General features: G+C 42.7%; 1 protein-coding gene across 1 annotated transcript in view; it reads left to right on the plus strand.

The window, feature by feature from the left end:
* The window catches only part of SNAP25 (synaptosome associated protein 25), a 65,263-nt gene extending 49,538 nt beyond the window's left edge, over window positions 1–15,725 (plus strand). The window contains exons 5-8 of the mRNA XM_032213015.1: window positions 3,301–3,418; window positions 8,330–8,455; window positions 14,067–14,211; window positions 15,657–15,725. Of these exons, the coding sequence (XP_032068906.1) occupies window positions 3,301–3,418; window positions 8,330–8,455; window positions 14,067–14,211; window positions 15,657–15,725 (458 nt within the window). The remainder of the gene's footprint in view (window positions 1–3,300; window positions 3,419–8,329; window positions 8,456–14,066; window positions 14,212–15,656) is intronic.
* Window positions 15,726–25,362: the final 9,637 nt, after the last annotated feature.

The following is a 25,362-nucleotide window of genomic DNA, read 5'->3' on the forward strand; positions in this document are numbered from 1 at the left end:
GGAACCGATACATTTTCAAGAGATATTGAGGTACCGTGTGGTAATAAATGATGTCTAAAGAGGCGGGCCTTTGCTCATTCAGCCCTGCCTTCCATTTTGATATTCTATTTTGACAGTCCTGCGGACACCCTCAATATAACAACTGCGTAACTTCTAGGCAAATTTCTGCTTTTGAGTTTAGCATTAGTAACAACAGGCCTTGTATTTCTTGATTCAGAAGAAGAAGCATAGATACCAAGAGGGGATTATTTGACCCATAGCCTAAAGTTTAACGGAAACTAAATGCTACTACTAATATCACATGAAAATTATCTGGTACAACACACAAAACTCAAGCACATACTGATTTAAGGTATGCTAGGGGCCACAAGGCTGGTCCTTTTAAAGACACAAACTGTAGCTATAATCAGTTGGTGAATCCATGAATCACAGCTCCACAAATGCATCTCAGGTGTCTTAATTGTCTTGAATCCACAAATATATACTCCAAAATCAATGAAATTGAAAATTTTAAAATATCAGTATTTCCTTTGGTGAACAACCTGTGGCCCTTACATGGCATTTTTTGTCCAGCAGTGCTGCTGAAATTCAGTGATATACTGAATTATGTGGGGGCTATTTTAACATTTAAGCCAGGGGTCTCCAACCTTGGCAACTTTAAGACTTGTGGACTTGAACTCCCGGAATGGGAGTTGAAGTCCACAAGTCTTAAAGTTGCCACGGTTGGAGACTCCTGATAAGTCAAAGCATGTTACCCATAAAAAGTGTGCATTTTCATTTTCCAGGTATGTGTGAACAACAGGGCCTTCTATGTAGAAATTAATTGTCCATTGCATCAGACATTTGCTCCTTATAGCCTTTCGTTTCCTAGCAATTGTCCCTGAACTGGTACTGAAATATAAACTGCAGCTGCTACTCGAAAGCCAACTGAACATCATCCTAGCTGACATCATCCTTTTACATCTGCATTAACTTTCTGCACTCATGTTTACTAAATATACACTTGCCAATTAAATAAAAAGCCATATCAAGTAGACAGAGTTAGGGCTACAGATTTTTTTTTCTTTTTTTGAAGGAATTTTGCTTTTAAAATTCCACCACCTAGCAGTCATCTCAAGTACCCTTGTAACACACGCTGCTCTTTCAGGATGGATTATGATGGATGGATAGTAGTTCCTTCTTCATCTTCAACTTCCTCTACCAAATCCTTATCTCTTACCTGCCATAGAGAAATTGGAGGAATTAAGAAGAAAAAACCTCTGATACCACAACACTTTTTTTTCTCTAAACCTATTCTGTGATTTCAAAAGGCTGGCCTTTGATTTAATGACTACAACTTATATTGTATTTTTCCCTCTTCTTTATATTTAGCCATACAAATACAAACATTTTCGTTTCTGTGCAGAAATGACAAATAGAACCTGCTTTGTGTTGCTAATATTTCTTCTTCTTTTCCTTGTGTTAAATAGAATTAGGGTTTTTTTTTTCCTTTTAAAAGTGTTTCTTCATTATTTTGTTTCCTTAGGGCAGTGGTTCCCAAACTTGGCAACTTTAAGACTTGTGGACTTCAACTCCCAGAATTCTCCAGCCAGCAGAGCTCTTAAAGTTGCCAAGTTTGGGAACCACTGCCTTAGGGTGAAGGGTGGGAAACAAGGTGACATGCCATTGAAATGAATATGTTTATGATAGTGGAAAATAACTGAGGTTCAGAAGGAGGCACCAAGGGGACAATTCTATGTGTACTTTGCCAGAAATAATTACTGCCAAACATGATGAGAATTTTTTTCTACCTAAATATTGACTGACTTGAGCTGTATGATTGTTTGTGCCATCTCAAATGTTTACTTTGTGCTATTCGGCATATCTTAATAAGAATAATGATTCTTAGCCGCTTTTCAAAGGCAATCTGTAACTAATTCAAGTCTAAGTCAGCACAGGCTCGGTGGCATTTATAAAAGTCACTTATTATTTGCATATAAATCCAAATAGTGGGCTTGATATTTATGTTATACTGTTCTAATGCAAATCAGGTGTAACTCCATTAAAGTGAAAGGAATTACATTGACCTATTAATGTCCTGGAACCCATGGGGAGATCAGGTAAGCAAGAAATAATGCCCACCAATGGGTGGAAAAAAGATGGTCTTCTATTATATTTTTTTTCCTAACTATCCATCTATTTATCTATATATTGCATCTGCTCTGAGTCTCCCTAATTCTATGGCAGTCTATCCATCTGCTTTTCTGGACATGGAACAAGGTCCTGCACTTTATGTAATTCTTTCTACTCCACTGGGGTCACTCCTAGCATATAATAATGTCACTGACAGAAGAATAAGACCCATGGTCTTCTCTTCTTTAGAGATGGACCTCGGCCCAAAATTCAGATCTGAAGAACCTCAGTCATTGAAAAAAGTTTGTATCTGGACATGGATTTTAACTCAGCTACTCATATCCATTCTAAAACCATTATTAACTGTATACACTTTCCACCAAGCAAACCAATTACATTTTCAACCATCATCAAACTCAAAGACATTTGTAAGTGGAAGTATTGTAGATATTGTCCATGGAAGGCAATCATTTAAAACTGTTATCAATGTACACAAATTGCATTGCAAGGTAATAATCCAATTTCTTTCTTTTTCTTGGATGTCACTGGTGTCATAGTAACTGGATGTATTGTATTATGTTTCTGGATTCTGAGGTATTTGACAGCACCTCCATTTTTTTTTTTACATTTTTGTTCTTATTAGCACACATCAAGCACTTCTCCATTTCTTTTTTTTTCCTATATGGATGTATGTGTGCTTCATCATTTTAGTAAAAGGGACTATTTTTTTTAGCTTCTAGGGTTGCTTCCATTTTTTGCTTCAATGCATCAGCTGCAATTAATGCATTGAGATGCCATCGTAATAATTCTGTTTCTCCATACATCTTTTTTTTTCATTTTCTGTTGAAGACAAACAGCTACGACTAAAAAACAAAACAAAAAAACAATTCATTCCATACTGTCATCCCTTTGTCCTGACCAGAACAACTCGATCGTGTTGAAGAAGGCATGAACCATATCAACCAAGACATGAAGGAGGCCGAGAAAAATTTAAAAGATTTAGGGAAATGCTGTGGCCTTTTCATATGTCCTTGTAACAAGTAGGTACTTGGTGCCAGTGATGCTCTGTAGTGTCCAGTTTCTTTGTCATGAGTGAATGTCTGAAGTTTTTTTTTCTTTGTCTTTTTTTTTCTTTGTCCCTTTCCATCTGCTTCATACTATGGGGATAAAATGCTTGTGTTTAATCAGAACAACTGGAACGCATCGAAGAGGGAATGGACCAAATCAATAAGGACATGAAAGAAGCAGAAAAGAATTTGACGGACCTAGGAAAATTCTGTGGCCTTTGTGCCTGTCCATGTAACAAGTAGGTGCTGCCTGCCTGCCTGCCTGCCTGATTTTTAGAGCACTCAAGGCTGACCTCAACAGAGCCTTGTGACGCTCATCCTTGCTTAAGGCACCTGGGCAGGATGAGCATGTGGCATGCAGAGAGAACACTTCTAGTTCCAATGCATTCATCGTATAGTGTAGACCAGAGGTTCCCAAGCTTTCTGACTAACAAACCACTTTGGCCCTCTCTCTAAAATCTCTCTTTGGCTACCTATGACTCCTGCTATCAGCTTTCAAATTTCCACCTTCCAGGGAATCAATGCAGTGGGCAGCCATCTGTCTCACCCTTTGTTCCCAAGACATGTCTAACTGCTATTTCCTGGAAACGTGAATGCTGACCCAGTGACACATCAGTCTCAGTACAGAAGAGACAGTGGCAGTTCACATGTCCCTTCCCCTGGGCCACTGCTGTCACATGTTGGATAAGAGGAGAAGTTTGGTTGTGTGAACTAGTTGCTGCCGCCTCAGAGTTCGACAGTGGCTTGTGTATTTACAGATTGGGAACCACTGGTGTAGACAATAGTAGGATTATAGTAGATGCATTAAAATCAGGCATACCATAGTAAAAAATTTTTTATTCTAGGCACTTTTCAATGATGACAATTTCAACATTTTATAGTGTGTTCTATGCAGCATTAAACAATTTAAATTTCTAAAATTATGAGGACCCCATGTAATCTTTTCTTCCTCTGAACAGCCTTTAAAGCAGTACTTCTTGACCACGATTCATGGCTCAGAAATACATAAAACGATTATTTGGATCTGGAGATACATCTTGTTTTCCTTGTTGGATCCCAAGCTATGGGAAAGTAAAATATTGTCAGGGGGGGGGGAAAAAAAACTGGATCCATTTTGCTCATAAGCTGCTCTCCACTTTGTAGCATGACACCAAGAAAAAATGTTGAAATATATTAGACCTGCTTCCGTATTACTGCCATGAAATGAAAGTGCAGCATAACAAAATGGATGCATCAGCTTTAAAGGGAGGACATAGAGGAGAAAGAATGCGTGCTTAGAGAAATAAGAGATTTCGCGTGGGATGAATTATTGCACGGATGAATGATTAAAACATTTATAAATATTAAAACAGGCCTAGAACAGTGAATATCTGTTTGCATGTGAGCATGTACCGTTGCATGTGGCCTTGTAACATACTGTAGCTTTGGGTTTATAATCTAGCCTTTTTTTATTTGCTCAGACATCAGGAATATGCAATAATTCTAATAATTAGACTGTTCCATCCAGTATTCAGATTGTTTTATGATACATGAAGAGGCTGGGAAGGTTTTTTTAAATTAAAAATATTTGCGGGCTGCTATATTTCTTACATTGACCCAGAAAGATGGAATCTGCCCCTCCCAAATAATCCTGTTTAAAGCAGTGGTCTGTTCGACCATTTCGGCTAAACTGGTAGTGGTTTGGCGGCCTGGGTCACTGGAACCGGCAGCGACCCAGGCCTGCCACATCCCCGAACCAGTTCTCTGGGCGGCACTGTAGGCGCCACCATCTTGTTTATTGTTTCTGCATGTGCGTGGAACAATTTTTATTGTGCTGCACATGCGCACACAGCACGCATCAAGCACCCACACGAGCGAACCGGAAGTAGTGCCTGCCGGAATCCACCCCTGGTTTAAAGCCTTATAAACCAGTCAGGTGTCTTAAAGCAGTGTTTCTCAATATTCCCGAGAATTCTGGGAGTTGAAGTTCACTCCTCTTAAAGTTCCCAAGGTTCAGAAACGCTGTCTTAAATAATAAAGAGAGAAGTCTCTTCGTGCAGCTTTTCTACGCTTACCCCCTTTCAGACCCAATGATTCAGTGCTGCCAGTTTGATTTAGACTTTCTGCACTGAGGATTGGCTTCCCTTTACACTCAATTCCATCCCACGTAAAAAGACTGCAGTGGAACTTTGGGGCTCAATTGTGTCACTGAAAGGCAAAGATGTGAATGAGAGTAGCAAGAGTTCTCAGGAAATTCTAAGAAAGACAAACAGTAATGCTGAACATAATAAATAGTAAGTCTGTTTTTTTCTTCCATTCAAACACATCTGACTCTCGAGATCTGCCTAGAGAGGTCCCTGGCCAGTTTTCTTGGCAATTTGTTTTTCCCAGAAATGATTTGCCATTGCCGCCTTCTTAGCTCTGAGAAAAAGGGTCAGGCTTAAAATCACCCAGCTGGCTTTGAGCTCGAGGTGGAACTAGAACTCACAGTCTTCCACTTTCTAGCCTGATGCCTTAACCACCATACTGGGTCTCATTAACAGGGGTGGGTTTTAAAATTTTTAGCAAGGGGTTCTCTGCCCAGTTGCTGGGTGGGTGTGGCCATGGTGCGCATGGTCTAGTCGGCCTCCTGCACCATGGCGGGGGGGGGCGTTTTTGCCCTCCCCAGACTCCAGAGGCTTTTTTTGATCCTCCGGAAGGGCGAAAATGGCCTTCCCAGGCTCTAGAGGCCAAAAACGGACCATTTGCGGCCTTCCCAAACTTCTGGTAAGCCTGTTTTTCACCCTCCCCAGGCCTCCATGTGCGCCCTGCACTTACCTGCATCCAAAACGGGCTGCGTGGGGACTCCTGGGAGGGGAGGGGTGGGCGGGACCAGCCAATGAGTGGGATTTGGTGGTTCTTCGAACTGCACCGAATCTCAGAGTTTCTCCTGAACCCTTACAAACCCTCAGCAGCCCAACCCCTGCTTAAGTCTACATACTTTGTCAAGATAATTTCAGAGCAACCTGTACCTATGAGCCGAGGTGGCGCAGTGGTTAGAGTGCAGTACTGCAGGCCACTTCAGCTGACTGCTAGTTCTGCAGCTCGGCGGTTCAAATCTCACCGGCTCAAGGTTGACTCAGCCTTCCATCCTTCCGAGGTGGGTTAAATGAGGACCCGAATTGTTGTTGGGGGCAATATGCCGACTCTGTAAATCGCTTAGAGAGGGCTGAAAGCCCTGTGAAGCAGTATATAAGTCTAACTGCTAACTGCTATTGCTATCGAGAAACAGAAACCCTGAATGGAAGAGCAGACCAAAGAGGTTAGTCAAATGGTGATGTAAAGAGAAAAAATGTAGTCAATCAGCAGCTCAAGCAAAGGTGGGCAAATGTGTGGCCTTGTAGCAATGCCTGAATGCCACCTCCTTATCACCTCTGGTTAAGATGACACACTGTTCACGTCCAATTTGGAAAAAAAAACTGTTCCAAATATTACTGTGCATGGGGCATACCTAATTTTCCAAATAGCATTCCACTCTTACTGCTGTGTTTAATCCAATTTATCAGCCTCGCCTTACACATTAACACCAAAAACTATTGTAGCACTATCGTAGCATGTAGTTTTTATTATTTTTGCATGCATGTTCCTTGGAGCACATCTTGTTAGGTTGACCAGCAAGGGGACATTCATAGGATTGGAGCTCTGCACTGTAATTCTACTCATGTACTTGATCAAAAGAAAGTCAATTGACTTCTGACCAAAAACAATGATTACAAAGCAACATCCAGGCTGTGAAACATGTTAGCAAATAGCCCCGCTTGAAATGAGAAGCCAAAGGAATGTTTGAACAGTTGTGTTCACTGTCCTTAGAAAGCTTTTAAATAGTGCCAGTTTGGGCATAAAGTGGACGTTTATTAACATGGCTGGACATTTTCTGTTTTGGAGGAGGGCTTGTTTTCATGTACAAACTTAAGGAACATCCTTTGCTGAAACTGATGCTGTTTAGGCTCTAACAACCCACCAGGTTTGACAGTAATTTCAATTTGTAATTGCCAACACTTCTACCATTAAAATATACAAGGATGCTGCATACATTAAAACTGTATTGCTTGTTATCGCTGGTATGCCTGGATTTTAATTACCCTGTGGAGACTCAGTCAAAGATGGTTCCTCTGAAAAAAATTGCCTATTTAACTCACTAAAATACTTTATATGACCTCATGTTTTAAATTCTCACTGTAACAGAAGATCCATTTTTGCCTGCATCCCACTTTGCTGTGTAGGCTGTGTAACTGCTAGTGTGTTAAGAGAATGTTGGACCACGGGGGCAGCTGGGTTTTCTCGAGAACGCTTCTTATTCATGCCTGAACCTGGTGCATGAAATATATCTCTATATATACCTACTTAGAGGAATTTCCCTTTCTGAAGCTCAACTGTTACACATGCTTGCATTCTTTCTTTACTTCCCTGCATTCATCTCAATATAGCCTGATTTTACTTTCTGTCTCTGTGAAGGTTTGTACATCAACTCTAGATCTATAGTTACTTTCTCCAAGTACCGATATATTATTAAAATGTCTTGCCAAATTGCCCCATCAGGCCTTATGGCAAAGAAGCCTCTGTGAATCTCCATTCTTCTAGTATCCCATAGGAAAAATTGTTGGATGTAAAAGTTCTTTGTGCCCCATGATCAAGAAGCCTTGCTTAAAAGGAGGCTGAGTCTGTTTTTGTTTCATCTTGGTCTTTTTAAAAAATCTAAGACAATGTCTCACTGTGATGTGATGTACACACTTCCCTTTGCAGTTCTGTTTTCTTGTCTGTCTAGAAGTGCAGTCCCTGCGTTTGGTGTCCTGATACACATGTGTCATGAAAAAAACCAGCTGAACGTTTCCTAGTTGTGTTTGTTTATTCTTGTGTAAATCAAGCAAGTCCACCCTCCAAAAGCCACCAACTTGGCCATGATGACGATTGACACTATTGGAAATGAAATGTGCAAGCAACAAATAAAAAGAAAGGAAATGCTTTTGTTCCACTTTATGATATATCGGTATACCAGAATGCCCCCTTTATTTAAAAAAAACAACCCATTTGCTTGACTCAGCTCTTAGCTTGAAACAAATATGGAGAAGATGTTTTACTGTTGGCTCTCCCCGCTCTTGCTGCCTTGTTACTCACCGCCTGTTTTTGCATAGGCTTAAATCAAGTGATGCTTACAAAAAAGCCTGGGGCAACAATCAAGATGGAGTTGTAGCCAGCCAGCCTGCCCGTGTTGTGGATGAACGAGAACAGATGGCCATCAGTGGTGGATTTATCCGCAGGTGAGGATTTTGAAGATTTTATTCTTCTTTTTTTCCCCCTTTTAAAAATGCAGTCTTCCCTTCCTTCTTTCCTGTTACTGGCATACTGGAGACGTGTCTCCAGATGGTCCTATTGAGAGTGTTAGTGCTGTTTATTCCCAGTTTGTACAGCCAAAATTCATTAGTCGAGCTGCACTAGAAATTTCCATCAACATTCTCTTGAGTATTTAGGAGGGATTCCAAACATTAGCATCATTTGGGAGACTCCCCACCATTACCCCTTACCCAAATTGGTAGACATTTGAAAGCTAGAGACTTTTTAGCGGTGTATCCCTAGAGCCAAGAGATTTAGTAGGGATGGGAATTACAAGGCAATCAAAGATCCTCCATCTTTTTTCATAGATAATAAGGCTAACAAATGACCGAAAAAAGGGTTAGGGTTACTCAAGAGATACTCAGTTCCTATTCTGGCATAGTCCCCTTCAACTAGAGAGGGGTATTCAACCAGGCAATTGCCAACAGCAGGATGGAGAGAAAGGACCAGAGGTGGTGTTCAGCCAGTTCTGACCTGTTCTAGTGAACCGGTAGCAGAAATTTGGGTAGTTCAGAGAACCGGCAAATACCACCTATGGCTGGCTCCACCCCCATCTATTCACTGCCTTCTGAGTGCCAGTTGATCGGAGTCCCAGCTGATTGGCTGGGTCTTCTTCTGTTGCCCTGCCCAGGAGAACAGAGCTGGAAAACAGGTTAGTGGGGTGGGGAGGGAATAGGGATTTTGCAGTATCCTTCCCCTGGAGTAGGGAGGGAATGGGGATTTTGCAGTATTCTTCCCCTGCCATGCCCACCAACCGATGACCACCAAGCCTCACCACATCCACCGAACCTGTAGTAAAATTTTTTGAATCCCATCACTGGAAAGGACTGAAGTTTGTTACCTGTGGAAACATAGGTCCGGCATGGCTCCACTTGCAGTTAATTACGACACTATCATATGCCAACCATTCCAGCCTTCTCCCTGGAATTGTTAGATTATGCATCCAGGCCAATGGTGAGATTCAGCCAGTTCTCACCTATTCGGGAGAACCAGTGGTTAACTTTCTAAGCAGTTTTGAGAACCGGTTGTTGGAAGAAATCTCCTTTTGTTTTTTTTCCACTTTACAGGGCTAATCCTGTAAGGAAGGCAGGAAGGAAACATTCTAGTGTTGTTTCTAGCCTAATCTTTATTGCCCTGCTTACAGAAACTGCCTCTCCAGTTAACCCTTATTACATTGTAACAGCTAAGGTGAAGAGTGAGTGACATTGAGTTGGCCACACCCACCCAGTCACATGACCACCGACCACCGCCTACCCAGTTGGTCATTAGGGCAGAGAACCGGTTGTTAAATTATTTGAATCCCACCACTGATCCAGGCATAAATAACTCATCCTTACTTCATGGAAGAAACATTCTTAAGCCATTTCTAAGGGCACAAATGGTATTTTCCCTTCTAAACCAACAGATTATCAAATTATGTAAAATCTGCCTTTGTCACCCATTAGCTTAAAGGCAAGGGCAGATCACCTCTGGTGGGCATGATCAGTAGTATGATTTGTAGTCATGGGCAACCCCTCTTTCCGTCTCTTCACCACTAACCAGCTGTTTCTCTTCAATATTGGCCTTCTCCATGTGCACTTAATTTTTTGAGGGGTTTCCCCCCATAATTGATTGTATGTTGCCTAGAACTGCCTTTGACCAGATGGATGACATATAAGTTTAATAAATGAAATAAATGATCACTTAGGAAACAAATTCCTCCCATACCTTTTATTTTTCCATGTTTCTATTTCAAATTATTTCAATTTGGCACTTGTCCAGGATATAAAAAGTGGAGCAAACAAGCCAACCTTGAAATCCCGATCCTAGGTAAAATGTGAAAGTCAGCCTTCCCAGCTATTAGGTCTTTGCTCTGTTTGTTGGTGTCAAACTGAAGAGGGGGGGGCAACAAAACAGGGGTGGGCTCTATGGGTTCGCCTGGGTTTAGGAGAACCTGTAGCTAACGTTATGGCCAGTTTGGAGAACCTCCAAATCTCACCCCTGGATGGCCATGCCCAACCCTCCCCTCCCTGGAGTCTCCACATGGCCCATTTTAGATGTGAGTTAAGAGCAGGGCCCACATGGAGGCTCAGGGAGGGGGGAAACGGGCATCCCGGAAGGCCTCTGGAACCTAGAGGAGGCAGTTTTCGCCCTCCCAGAGGCTCAAGGAAACCCTCTGGAGCTTGGGGAAGGCAAAAATGCCCCCCAGTAGTGCAGGAGGACAGCTAGGCCATGCCCACCATGCCCACACCCACTCAGCAACCGGGCAGAGAATCTGTTGCTAAAATTTTTGAAGCCCACCCCTGCAACAAAACCAGAAAACTAATTGTTTTATGTATAATGTGTGCAAACCAGCGCACACATCTTTTGCTCTGACTCAGACAAATGTAACTGATGAAACAAACAAAATGTTAAAAAGTTATCATATTTATGTAGTTACTTACCAAGCGCATCTAAATTATATACTTGAGAGACCGCCTACTGCCAATCACCTCCACTAGACCGATAAGATCGCATAGATTAGGCCTCCTCCGAATTCCATCAGCCAGCCAGTGTAGACTGGCAACTACTCGGAGGAGATCCTTCTCGGTGGCTGCTCTGACCCTCTGGAACGAACTCCCCGTGGAGATCCGGACCCTCACCACCCTCCAGTCCTTCCGCGCCGCACTTAAAATCTGGCTATCCCGGCTGGCCTGGGGTTAAAGATTCTAACCCCTACTCGAATTGTATGACTGTTGAGTTCTTAAATGATGTAATGCTTTATGTTGTAAATTGTTTGTCCTTCCCCCACCCCTTTTGAATTGTGAACCGCCCTGAATCCCCCCAGGGAAAAGGGCGGCATACAAATAAAGTGAACTGAACTGAACTGAACTGAACTATATCAAAATAACCAAAACATCTTTACAATCCCCAAGGCGTGTCACAATTTTTGAGCACACCTAATGTTTGGAAATTGAAAGTTGAAAAATTGGACACGCCCTACATACTGTAGATTAGGGAACATTGATGGGAAGAGTAGGTGTTATCCTGGCAATGTTTGGTGCCAGCTCAAGGGTGATGGATGGCACTTTACCTCAATAATGGGAACACTATTAGTAAATTTATTTATTTATTTAATTATAAAATTTATTATCTACCCATCTTATCACCAGCGTGGTAGTAGTTGCTAAGGAATAGTTGTTCATATATATCTCTAGGGCTCGATAAATTGCATTCTAGGAAAGTGGATGGAAAAATATTGATGTTCATGTTGAGCCTCTTCCTATTAATGCTGGGAAATTCTGGAGAACTTGGGAACTGCTGGAAGAAAACAGATAATGCCCCAATCTCCAAAAAGGGGAAAAGGTTTGGAGTTTCTCCAGATCCCTCAGTCTAGCAAATACTTTGGGGAGACTGCATAGCAGATTATAAAGAGATAGATTTGTAAACATCTTGAAAACAAAATAATAAATACTAGAATGAATTTTCACTTTTTCTTACATACTCTTTGGAATCAGGTATCTTCTTTAATACATTACTGGAGCGTTGTATCAAAGCATTTCACAAAGTCCACTGTGACATTCTCAGTAGCAAGCTAATTAACTATGAGCTGGATGGTATGACAAATAAATACATCAAATGAAAATCAAATGAGCTGCCAACAGGCACATTCAAAGGTCCTATCATCTTCATTATTTTTATTAATGACTTGAGTGAGAAAGAGGTTATCAAATTTACAGATGACACAACACTGAATGAGATAGCAATTTTCCTAGAAGCTGGAAGTGCAAAACCTTGTTCATATGACAGGAAAATAGGTGGAAATAACAGAAGGAAGTTTAACAAGGGCAAATGCTAACGTTCTTAATCAAGTGGAAATCATTCTATTGGGAGGGAAATTGAGAAACATCTAAATAGGAAGCGGGAGTGCAGTAGTTAGAAAAAAGGGTAAATGCAGTTTTAAACTTCTGAACATCAACCGAAGTATCATTTCCAAATAATGGAAAGTAAAATTTTCTTTTCTACTGTGGCAACCAGATCTCATTCCAACTACTGCATCCAGTTTTGGATTTCAGCTAAACTGAAAAGGGCTGAGAAAAGACAAATAGCTAATATAAAAATAGAGAAATAGGGCTAATCTAGTGATTAAGGCATCAGACCTACAAACCAGGAAACTGAGTTATAGTCCAGACTATAACTGAGTTATAGTCCAGGCATGAAAGGTGACTAGATGATTCTGGGCCTGTCACCCTTTTTCAGTCCAACTCACCTTACAGGGTTGTTGTTAGGGGGACAATAGGAGGAAAGAGTATTATGTATGTTTGCTGCTTTGAGTTTATTTGTAAAAATAATAAAGGATAGATAAATGATAGATGAGAGACAGAAGGAGGGAGAGATGGAGAGAGAGAGAGAAAGAGAAAGATGGGGATAAATAAATGATGATTGGAGATTAGAATCTAAATTCTTTGAAGACTATACAGAAGGGACAAGGAAAAGATGAATAAAATAGTATCCTCCCGTTTTGGAAAAAAAATGTTGCATAGTAAAAAAAATCAAGAACTATTCTGTATTCTTTCAGGGGTACAGAATATAAAATAATGGATTTACATTTCAAGAAAGCAACTTCTGGTGAGCTATTAGAGAAAACGTCCTCAGAGTAAAAGTAGGTTGGCAGTAGAACCATTTCCCCAGCGGAATATCTTCCCCTCAGTGGATGTGTTCAAGCAAAGGCTACGCAGCCATCTGTTCAGATGCTTTAATTAGGATTCTGGCATTGAGTACAACATATGGCTTGATGGTGGTTTTATCCAGGTCCAACATCTTTTCCTTCAGAAAAAGAAAATTCCTTTGAGGCACCAGGAAACTCTCTGCATGTAATATCACCTCATTTGCTAATAACATAAAGTTGTTTTTTTAAAAAAACCCTGTAGAATGAACCAATATGTAGGTTGCTCTGATAATGTTCACTTAATATGTGCAGAAAGGAGTGACAATGTGCTAGAGTATTCCCACTTATTGTGTCCTGACATCCTGCTGGTTCTTCTGTGACTTCTATAATTAGCCTAAAAGGTAGGCCTATGCATTTAAAGCAGATCCACTTGTGGAAGTTGTGGAAGATTATATCCTTTATCCCAGAGGTGAAATTCAGCAGGTTCTGACAGGTTCTGGAGAACCGGTAGCAGGAATTTTGAGTAGTTCAGAGAACCAGCAAATACCACCTCTGACTGACCCCAGAGTGGGGTGAGGATGGAGATTTTGCAGTATCTTTCCCCTGGAGTGGGGTGGGAATAGAGATTTTGCAGTATTCTTCCCCTGGAGTGGGGTGGGAATGGAAATTTTGCAGTATCCTTCCCCTGCCATGCCCACCAACTACACCCACAGATAGTAAAAAAAAATTGAATTTCACCACTGCTTTATCCCTTTATTTTGCTCAATGTTTGTCTTTATACAAGCCCAGAAAATCTTAGATGTAGCCGATCAAATAGCATCCCTTTGCATCAATAAAGAAGCTTCACTTTTGGATAAACATCCAAGCCTTGGATATGGTTCAGTCCAGTTTTAATTTTCATTCTTCCGCAGGGTAACAAATGATGCCCGAGAAGGTGAGATGGATGAAAACCTGGAACAGGTTGGCGGCATCATTGGAAACCTCCGTCACATGGCTCTAGATATGGGCAATGAGATTGATACACAGAACCGCCAAATGGACAGGATCATGGAGAAGGTAAGAGATGAGCTGCCACTGGCATCAATATTCATAGTTGGTCCAAATGCTTTCTGGTTCAAAACCATTCATAAATAGATTTTTCTAATAACTTCCAAGGATAAAGGAGAATATTTGTAGCTCAGGGTTGACGTGAGTGGTCCCTTGGTGTTCTCTGAGCTTGCTTGCTTGCTTCCAGGCGTTTCATTACCCATATTAGGTAACATCATCAGGAGTAGCACTTATGTTGTTACCTAGTTTGGGTAATGAAATATCTGCAAGAAAGCAAACAAGCTCAGAGCCTACCAAGGGATCCCTCAATATCCAATGAGGCCGAGTTTAAAACCATTTTTTATGCTATCAATCATCTGAAATATTATTTTTATTTTATTTCAATCATCATTGAAATATCTATGCATAAAGGAGACAGATAAGCATAACAGGAATGGTGTTGGTGTGTGAATCTGAGACATTATTCTCCAAAGCACCAGAGGGCAGGACGAGAAACAATGGTTGGAAACTAACCAAAGAGAGAAGCAACCTGGAATTAAGGAGAAACTTCCTAACAGTGAAGACAATTAACCAATTTTCAGATGTTGTGGGTGCTCCATCACTGGAGGTTTTAAAGAAGAGTCTAGACAGTCACTTATTTAAAATGGTATAGATTTTCCTGCTTGAGCAGCGGGCTGGACTAGAAGACCTCTAAAGTCACTTCAGGTCAGGAGAGAAGGGAAAGGAGAGGAGGAAGGAAGGAAGGAGAGAAGAAAGAGAAGAAAGGGGGTAGGAAGGAGGGAGGGAAGGAGGGAGGGAAGCAAGGAGGGAAGGAAGGGGGGAAGGAAGGAGAGAAGGAGAGAAGAAAGGAGGGAAGAAAGGAGGGAAGGAAGGAGAGAAGGAGAGAAGAAAGGAGGGAAGGAAGGAGGGAATGTAGGAGAGAAGGAAGGGGGGAAGGAAGGAGGAAAGGAAGGAGAGAAGGAGAAAAGAAAGGAAGGAAGGAAGGCCGGGGGGAAGGCGAGACGGAGGGACGGGGAAGGAGGGAGGGAAGGAAGGGGAGTAGGAGAGAAGAAATGAGGGAAGGAAAGAGGGAGGGAGGGAAGAACAAGTAGGACCGTTGTAAGATAAGATGGATCTATGGGACGTTAAAAAAAAATCTTCAAGTATATTGTCAACAGTAGGGGAAAAATTGTTATAAATACATATTATTAATAACAGTTATGAGATCATATAATTGTGAATGTATATATGAAATTGATAAAATAAAATAAAAAAGTCACTTCCAGTTCATTCTACTCTACTCTACTCTACTCTACCCTACCCTACTCTACTCTTACTTAGTATTAATATAACCTGCATTAGACTGTCACACATTTCTGGGACTGGATCCCCAGATACCCATTACTCTAGTACAACTTTCTTGACAACATTGCCATCTTCACCTTTTTCCTCCATGTTTCTTTTCTCCAATTCAGGCTGTTTCCAACAAAACCAGGATTGATGAAGCCAATCAACGTGCAACAAAGATGCTGGGCAGCAGTTAAAGGCAACCAGGGGCCAATCCTTCTACACACACTGTCCCCGAGGGGAGCAATCTCATGCTTTTTCTCATGGTATTTACCAACTAGGTTTGCATACGTGCACATATCAGCCCCTCTTCTTCCTTCCCTCTGTAAATGTTGTCCTGTGTAAGTTGTCAGCTTTCCAAAAATAATACTTGTAAATTTATTTTTATTTCCCAGACCTCTTCCTTTCCAAAGGTTGTATGTATATAGTACTGATTTAACGGCTATAACTCATGACTGTGTTCTATTTATTTGTTGGGTTTTTCCTTTCTCCCTCCCTCCCTCCCTCCATTCCAGTCCTCCCTTTGCATTTTCTGTCCATTTTTGGTTGGTGGGTTTGTTTATTTTTTCTTTTTTTTTAAATTATGACGTTTCTGCTAAATGAAAAACAAAATGTAGGAATGCTCAACGTGCTGTTAAACCTTGAACTATACAGTATTGTTCTTGTAAAACTGTTAACATTTCACAGAGCTGCCCCCCCAGAAGTCTCTTCTTTGAACATCATGGTTGTTTAAACACTTAAGAACCTCATGTTCCCTCAATTTCTCCATTGCTGTCATCCGTTGTTCTAAGTTCATAATAAGACAATGTGGAATTATATAACTTATAACAAGCATTGCACTAAGCAAACAGTGATGTGATTTATGCATTTATTGCATGAAAAAAATAGATTTTTAGACTCTTTAACTTAAGTGAGACTTTTCCATGGCAGTAATAACATCAGTGACAACAAAAGAAAACAAAAAATTTAGCATGCTTGGTATTGGGACTCTGTCAGGACTATGTTATACCAGCAAGTCTGCAGTAGCACCGTCTTATTTTTCCATATAAAGATGTTGGTTCCTCTTTTTTTCCCCCCATTCTTTTCGTTTACCGCATTTTAAGACCAAATAATTGGATCTGGCACTTATCATTTCATCATTGCCAGCAAATAAAACATTTGGCTGAAACACAACAACAAACAACAACAAAAAAGCATCAGCAAATAAGATATAAGTGTAATATACAGAGTTTGTCTGCTGCTTTCAAAAATTGTCTTTTTTCAGGGGGAGGGATGGCTATCATATGAAATGTTGCAGAGAAATGTAATTTTTATAAGGCTGTATCTTTCTAGCTCTCTCTCTCTCTCTCCTCTCCTCTCTCTCTTCTCTCTTTCTCACACACGCTTTGGCGTGCACGCACACACACACAAACACACACAAACACAGACTCCTTTTCTTCTTTTCTTTTCTCCCCTCCCCCATGTGGTTTGTTATTAATACAGTTCTCTGTTGCTTATCTAGAGCTATGCATACCAAAATCACGGCGATGTTTAGTAGCTGTTATTGATTTTAAAATAAAACAAAATAAAAATAACTTACGTGAATGACTTCTAGATAAAACTGTGAGATTAAATATAGTTGCCGCATGTAATATGAAATTCCTTCTGTCTCCTGTCAGTTTGTGATGTGATTGACATTTTGTAGCTAGTTTAAAAATATTAAAAACTATAGCCCTCTGATTTGCTAAGCCCTTTTTTCATCCATCAGTCTGTGTCACTCCTACCTGGTTATTTTCTGCTCGCTGGAAATTGTGTGCCATGCCGAGGAGTGTGAAGTGATTCCTTTGAACAATTCTCACAAAATATAAGTTTGGGTTTCCCTGCACAGTATAAACAGTTTTAAAAGCAAAACTCCCACTCAGGAAAACAAATTCTTTGACTAGAGAGATATTATTTAGTTTTATTGGTGTACAGTCACTCAGAATAAGGTGGAAGTTGGGTCAGAAGGAGTCAAATGAAATGCATTCCAGTCCTTGCAAAATTAAGATATGACACTCAGAGAACATTTCATTTAGTCCTTAACAGTAGATAGAAGGAGGAGATGCTGATGTAGCAACACAGAGGAACAGTATTATTATCATACGGAGAGAGGCAGGAAAGGCTTCACTTTTGACTGAAGCACAGAGGAATAGAGAGAAATTTTAATTCTTTGCATCAGAGGTGGGATTCACTTACCTTCCCTACCGATTCGCAAATGTGAGCGTGCTCGCTTCACTCTCACTTCATCTGCACATGCGCACCTTCTGCGCATGTGCAGTGCTCATGCATTATGTCAGGGCAGGTGGGCGGAGCCTCCTGAAGCCACCGCTATCCTTTTCACCCAAACCAGAGAGAACCAGCTGAATACTACCTCTGCTTTCCATGCTTTCTCTAGTCTAAACTACTTACACCAAGATACTTTTTCCTTCCATGAGATGGGGAGGAAAAACAAGGGATAGTTTTATACACGCATGTGTGTTTCTAGTAGGCAGAAGCAGCTGGGAAAATGAGTTCACTTTGTTCATTTCCGGCCTTTTAGCAGATAAACAATGAGTAAAGAGCTTCAACCAATTGGATGGTACCCTTCAGCCTTCATTTAGAAAAAACAAAGAATGGAAACATTTAATCTGTGGATATATATCAGTCTGGAAACTCGGTCTTATTTATTGTTTTTCTTTATCTCATGCGCTGGATATGAACTTGGGCACAAACTCTTGGACACATGATCGTTTTCCCATGCCCCCCCCCCATTTGGTTGCTAAGGGGCAACTGGAGATGCCAGCTATTCTATTTGACTCCATGCTTTCCCTGTAATTCATAGCAAAGAAAGGGCCTTACTTCTTGAACTAATAGGGGGCCCAAATGAACAACGCTTTCCACGTGTAATGTTGAGATGAGGAGTGGGGTTAATAATCCTGCATCAAAATGCAACAGAAGGAAGAATCCAGAGTTGCATTCTTCTCCCTTTCCTCTCCTTCATATACACCCTTTTGTTACACACACATATATATCCCTTTTTGGCTGGGAAAGATTTTACTTTGATTCAGATACCTCCTGCTTTAAACAGTTGAGACAGGATTGGGAAATCTGCTAGAAATTCTGTTTATATAAAACACCACATAGAGCAATGAAAGAGTACAGTCACCATGTGCTTTACTGCTCAACCTAATAACTGTAACAGGAAACTCTACTTAGAACAAAAGAGCATATTTTAGTTAAAATATGAATAAGACAGAAATAGATAACTCAGTGCCTTTAGAAGAAGCTCTGCTTGACTCCAAACAGCTTAAATTACATTGAGTGATAGAAAGTGGCTATGGGAATTATAGTTCAAAATCTGCCTAGGGCACAAGTTGCCTGCCTCTTTCTGCTGTAGGATACAAGCATGTGTGACAAAGGCTTCATTGAAGAACCACCTATTAAACAGCAATTGCCAAAAACCAAGGAAGGAGGTCCAGTGTAGGAAATTATGGATACAGTTCAACTTTTGCCATCTTTAGTCCACTAGCCTCACTGGTGTATTGCTATTAGTAGGAAAAATTAGTTGATGAAAAGAAATCCCTTTGGGCCATTGCTTGGAATAGCCAGATACAACATATGACTGAATAGTTAAAAGCAACAAATAACCCTCCTCCATTAAACATAATAAAACGTACTGCCCTAAAAACAATTCAAATAATCAGAAGCAATCAAGATGGACTTACACAACCTCCTGACCAATGCTTTGGACAAAGCCAAGTTTTCAGAGTCCTTTCAAAAGTCACGCAGGGTCAGAATCATCCTAGATCTGGAGGGGAATACAAGTAAAAGTGTCCCTGGGGGTTTTACCCCATTAGTCATGACTGACGTTAGAGGGCAATGCTCATCTCCATTTCTTAAGCCAAATAACCAGCATTGTCTGGAGATGTTTTCATGGTCATGTGCCAGCATGACATCAGGCCGCAGCACAAAATGTACAGCAAAACATGGGAAGCTGTTACCTTCCTGCACACTTATATGCAGTACCTATTCATCTGCCTGCATTTGCATTTTTTCAAACTGCTAGGTTGACAGGAGCTGGGACAAGTGACAAGAGCTCACTCCATCTCATGGCACTCAGGTCTCAAACTGCCATGCTATAGACCTTTAGCAGTCTACGTCCCCAGGGACGTGCAGTCACTAGAGGCAAGGGAGGCGGGGCCTCACCAGTCTCCTTAGGGAAAGGAAAGGATTTTAAATAATTTTCTTAAAATAATTAAAGCCAGGGTAGTTGCTACCAGATTTCAAGTCACAGTGGCTTGGTGTCTGCTCTCAGTATTAACTAGGAGGAGGCCAGAGAACTAGGGGCCTCTTTTGCATAAGGATTTCTTCGCCTTTTAAGAGTTAAGCAAGGGTTAACAAGCGAAGAATTTATTATGCAAATGAGGCAAGTATTCTCTCCCCTCATGTAGAGGGCATTTTTAGAGGCTTTTTAGAGTTTTCTGGGAGCGACTAGCTCAGTCTGACTTCAGAGCTCTGGCTTTTCAAGAGGAAAGGGCGGGGCAGGGAAAAGCAGAGTTGAAATGTCTCTGAAACAGCTGGAAAAGGTGCGTGTGTGGGGAGGGGGGAGGAATTCAAAAAGTTTGATCGGAAGGCAACAGGGAAAGGGGGGGTATGGCAGAGGAGCTGCTTTCAAGCCTTTGGAAAATATATCCAATCCAACTTCTGTGTTTGTGTTTGAGAGTGAGTGAATGAGAGAAGGATCGAAGTTCTCTGTGTGCGTGTGTCTGTTTGAGAGAGGGGGAGGGAGGGAGAGAGGGAAGAAGGAGGGGGAGGGAGAAGAAAAAGAACGGGAAAACTTATTTTGCAAGGGGGAAAAATGCTGTCGCTTTAAATCGGAACTGAGCATGCCTGGCTGTGGAATTCTGGGAGTTGAAGTCCACAAGTCTAAAAACAGCCTCACCGGGGCTAAAGCTGAGCGCACGTCACTGTACGTCCCAGTTTCATAACCATTGAGTCACCTACATACAGTAGATCCAGCAACAGTGACATTCAACCGATGAAACCTGGAGCATGCCAGATCTTATTGTACAGGCAATGGAAATTACAACATAAGCACCTTGAATTGTACTAGAAGCCCACTGGTAACCAGTACAGCCTGCAAAGCATCAGTATTATATAGGTGTACCAAGGTATACTCACACTGCTGTGTTCTGAACCAACTGTAGCTTCCGAATGATATTCAAGAGTAGTCCCATATACAATACACTGCAGTTATCCAGACGAGAGCTGACCAAGATGTGAATGTGTCAGGCACCACTCCATTCCATAATTAGGAAAGAAGACTAAGAGACTCCATGGTTGGAAATCAAAAGTACTTTTACTAATTATAAATGGTAAGCGAGCAGTAGCAAAGCAAAGTCTGCTTAATTTGGCGCGAAAGCATTTGATATATAGAATAGCCCGTGCCCCCCCCTTAGGATCAAAGCTCCAGTCCAATCATAAGTCCTTCAAGTGTCAGGTGTGAGATAACTTCAAAAAGACAGGCCGAGAGATGGAATGTCGAGGCCGTTGATGCAGGCGGGAAACACAGACGCATGCGCAATCCCAACGACTGGCACATCCTAGAACATTCCTCCAGCACATCAATTAACCCCTCCCAATTACAAGCCCCCCCTTCCCGTTTCATGGCAGCAGAAGCAACAGCAAGGCAGAAGCTGACATCCGGCCGTCCCCCGGAAAAAGGCTGTCAGGCCTGGAAGAAAACCAAACAAAACAGACAAACGACAAAACACAAAAAGAAGAGGGAGGGGAGAAAAGTCAAGGCTTGTCGGGATAAGAAGCATAAAATTTCTGTAGCAGGCGGGGAGCACGAACGTGGGATTTATCAACCCATTCCGTGTGGGAGGGGGGAAAGTGCTTCCAAGCGACCAGGTATTGGATGCGATTACGGTGCCTGCGGGAATCAAGAATTTCACGAATTTCAAAATGATGTTCCCCATCAATCAGCAACGGAGCAGGCGGAGGTTCATCTGGGGGGCGTAAGTGGGAAACCCGAACAGGCTTGATGAGGTTGATGTGGAACACCGGGTGGATGCGGTTGAGGTGTTTGGGCAATTGTAAACGAACAGAAACAGGATTGATGACTTTCACAATAGGGAAAGGGCCAACATACTTGGGTCCCAATTTCCTTGATTTCTGTGTAGTGTGCAAGAATTTCGTGGACAAATACACCAAATCCCCAATGCGGTATTCATAGGGCTGAGAGCGTTTCTTATCGGCTTGCTTCTTATGGGCCTTATGGGCAGCGTCCAAAGTGGAGAGAGTCAGAGGCCAAATGCGACTGAGACGCTCACTCCAGTCCGCCACGGAATATACTTTAGAGTGAAATTGAAACGGTTGAAATATTGGGCCCATCGCAACTGTTTGGGGGAGAGACGACGAGGCGTTCGCAACGCTTCCAAGTTCTTGTGGTCAGTCCAAACTTCAAATGGATGTTTAGCGCCTTCTAGGAAATGGCGCCAAGTAGCGAGGGCCCAACGGACCGCGAAAGCCTCCTTCTCCCAAACCGCCCAACGCCTCTCCGTGTCAGTGAGTTTACGGGAGGTGTATGCGCAAGGCTGCAAGTTACCTTGGTCGTTGGCTTGCAGCAGAATGGCCCCTACGGCGACATCACTGGCATCAGCCTGGACGACGAAAGGCCGGTCGAGATCAGGATGCTTAAGAACTGGTTCAGCGGCAAAAAGGCGTTTAAGTTTCTCGAATGCCGCCTGGCACTCCATGTTCCAGTCTAAAGGCTTATTAGGTTTAGGCTTCGGGTCGCCCTTCGTCTTGAGCAAATTAGTAATAGGGAGAGCAATCTTAGCAAAAGAGGGAATGAATTGACGGTAGAAATTAGCGAAACCCAAAAATTTTTGCAATTGCTTACGCGTTTTGGGCGCGTCCCATTCAGTGACCGCCTTCACCTTTTCAGGGTCCATTTCAATGCCATCAGGGGAGATGCGATAGCCCAGATAGTCAATTTTAGTTTGGTGAAACTCACACTTAGACAATTTGGCATAAAGGTCAGCGGCACGGAGTTTTTTCAGAACAGTGCGTACCAGAGTGACGTGGTGGTCGTAACTGCGAGTATAAATGAGGATATCGTCCAGGTATACGATAACTCCCTTGTACAGATGATCGTGCAAGATCTCATTAATAAGTTGCATGAAAACAGCAGGAGCCCTTTGTAGGCCAAAAGGCATAACCCGGAACTGGAAGCAACCAAGAGGGCAGTTGAAAGCAGTCTTCCATTCGTCACCCTCCTTAATGCGTACCCTATAGTAAGCTTCTCGCAGGTCCAATTTAGTGAAGATGCGGCCCTTCCCTAGCTGTGCCAACAAGTCTTTCATCAATGGGAGTGGGTAGAGGTTCCGAGTTGATACCGCGTTAAGATTTCTAAAATCACAGCATAAACGAAGAGAACCATCTTTTTTTTCACGAAACAGTACAGGGGCAGCCACTTTGGGTCGAGCCGGTTCAATGAAACCACGTTCCAAATTTTTATCAATGAAAGAACGCATCTCCTCCATTTCCCTGGGCGACATGGAGTAAATCCGGGGTTTAGGGAGTTTAACCCCGGGTAAAATGTCTATGGAGCAATCAGTAGGTCTGTGGGGGGGTAGAATGTCTGAAGATTGTTCGCTGAAGACCTCCTTAAGATCCAGATATTCTTTCGGAATTTTATCCTCTCCTGCAAGCCTCTCCTGCCCTCTAGCGGCCACTTCAGGAACGTCAGTGATAGGTTGGTCCGGAGAGCCCTCCCCCACTGGAGGCACCTTCGAGCGAATGCGTAAGCGGCCTGTACGCCAATTTATGTGAGGGTTCCACTTTCGGAGCCATGGGATGCCCAAGATGAGTGGTCTGTCCATGCCAGGTGCGACCACAAAAGAGATTAATTCAGTATGGGTACCCATCCTCATTTCCAAAGGCTCCGTAAAAAAAATGGGTGCCCCCCCCCCCCGCAATGGATCCGTCTATTTGGCAAAACACAATTGGGGTTTTCAAAGTGCGCAATTTGAGGCCTAATTTCTCCACCATGGCTGGGTTGATCATGGATCGGGAACAGCCGGAATCAAGCAATGCCAGGAGGGTGGCAGGTTGACCCTCAGGAGGAACTTTTAACTCAATAGGGATTAGCAGGGGCCCCTTGTTTGAACTCACCCTGTGAGGCGATGTGTCGTCATCGGAGTCCTCCGAAGAAGAGGAGTTAGCGTCCGCGTCTCTCTCTACTGGCTGGGCAAAAGGAGGGGGGTTGGAATCCCCAGCGAAAGCCGTTTCCTTCTTCTTCTTTTCAGGGCCTCTGCCAGACTTTTCCTCACGTTTGGGAGGGAGTTGAGCAGAGAGGGGTAATTTAGCACGACATTCGGGAGCGGTGTGCCCTAATTTTCCACAACGAAAGCATGTCAGAGGCCTGGAAAGGCCAGAAGGGGGCCCCCTCGCTTCCCCTCGTCGTTTGAAGAGCGATTGAGTGGCTGGGGGGGGGAGGGACTTGGCAGCCCTCTCTTTCCGCTTCCTTCTTTCCTCTTTAGCATAACGGAGACGGGTTAAATCGAGTTCAGCGTCCGCTGCATGCTCAAACCACGTGATCAACCGTCTAGGCAGGTTACGATTGATACATTGCTGATAAATGTCTTCATTCAATCCTTCAGCAAATTTGTCTAGTAAGGCGTCCTCCCCCCAGCCTCTCATGTATTGTGACAGACACTGAAATTCCTGGATGTATTGGGCGACAGGCCTATCGTCTTGTTCAAGGGTTAGAAACTTCAATTTGCTCCGCTTCTCAGTTAACGGGTCATCAAAACGCTGGCGGAAAGCCTCCATAAAGCGGTGGAAATTCCCCAAGAGGGGAGAGCCAGACATATGCAAAGCAGTTGACCATTTAGCAGCCTCACCATCCAATGACAAAAGAATCATTCTGACCCTCATGATGTCATTTTCAAAGTCTCGGCCATAAATCTCTATGTAGTTAAACACTTGCATAAGAAAAGAGGCCAGGGTAGCAGAATCACCATTGTAACGCACAGGCAAGGGAGGGATTTTAGCCATCCGATGTCTTCGGGGGGGAGGCCCTCCTTGGTCAGCAAAACCTCTAGCCGCAGGGGGTGAAGCAGGCCGAGGGGGAGGGGGAGATGTCGGGCGTGGGTAACGTTGCCAATTTCTCCAGTCTCTTTCCTCCTCCCCCCTTCTTTCCCCCAAATATGTTTGACCCCAATAATCAGGTAATTCACTCCGCTGGGGTTTTCTCATGGGCCCCTGGAGCTGGTAGCTTCGGCATTCTCCGTCATCGCCTCCCCTTCTTTCCCCAAAATACCTTTGGCTCCAATAGTCAGGGAATTCAGTCGTCTGGGGTTTTCTCACGGCACCCAGCTCCAGCGAAGGTTGTCTGGGTGATCTTTGGGTGAGTCCAGCATTCCAGCTTGTCTCTGTCTCTCTTTGTCCCACCGAGGTTGACCATCGGGGTGGGGGGGCAGGTTCAGGCTGGCTGGAAATTTGCAGTTGAAATAAATCTTCGTGTAAGGATAAGTCAGGCGGGCTGGGCTCGTGTAGAGAAAGGTCGGGAGGTCCTACTCCACTGGAATCCGCACCTCCAACGGCCGCCTCCTCCTCTCTGATCGGAGAAGACATTATCTCCCTTCTCGGTAGACGTAAATCTCCTGGAAAGGGTTACTTTTTGAGACTTTGCTTCTTGTCAGGCACCACTCCATTCCATAATTAGGAAAGAAGACTAAGAGACTCCATGGTTGGAAATCAAAAGTACTTTTACTAATTATAAATGGTAAGCGAGCAGTAGCAAAGCAAAGTCTGCTTAATTTGGCG

Source organism: Thamnophis elegans, chromosome 3 (assembly GCF_009769535.1).
Source record: "Thamnophis elegans isolate rThaEle1 chromosome 3, rThaEle1.pri, whole genome shotgun sequence".
In the NCBI taxonomy this organism is placed as follows: Eukaryota; Metazoa; Chordata; class Lepidosauria; order Squamata; family Colubridae; genus Thamnophis; species Thamnophis elegans.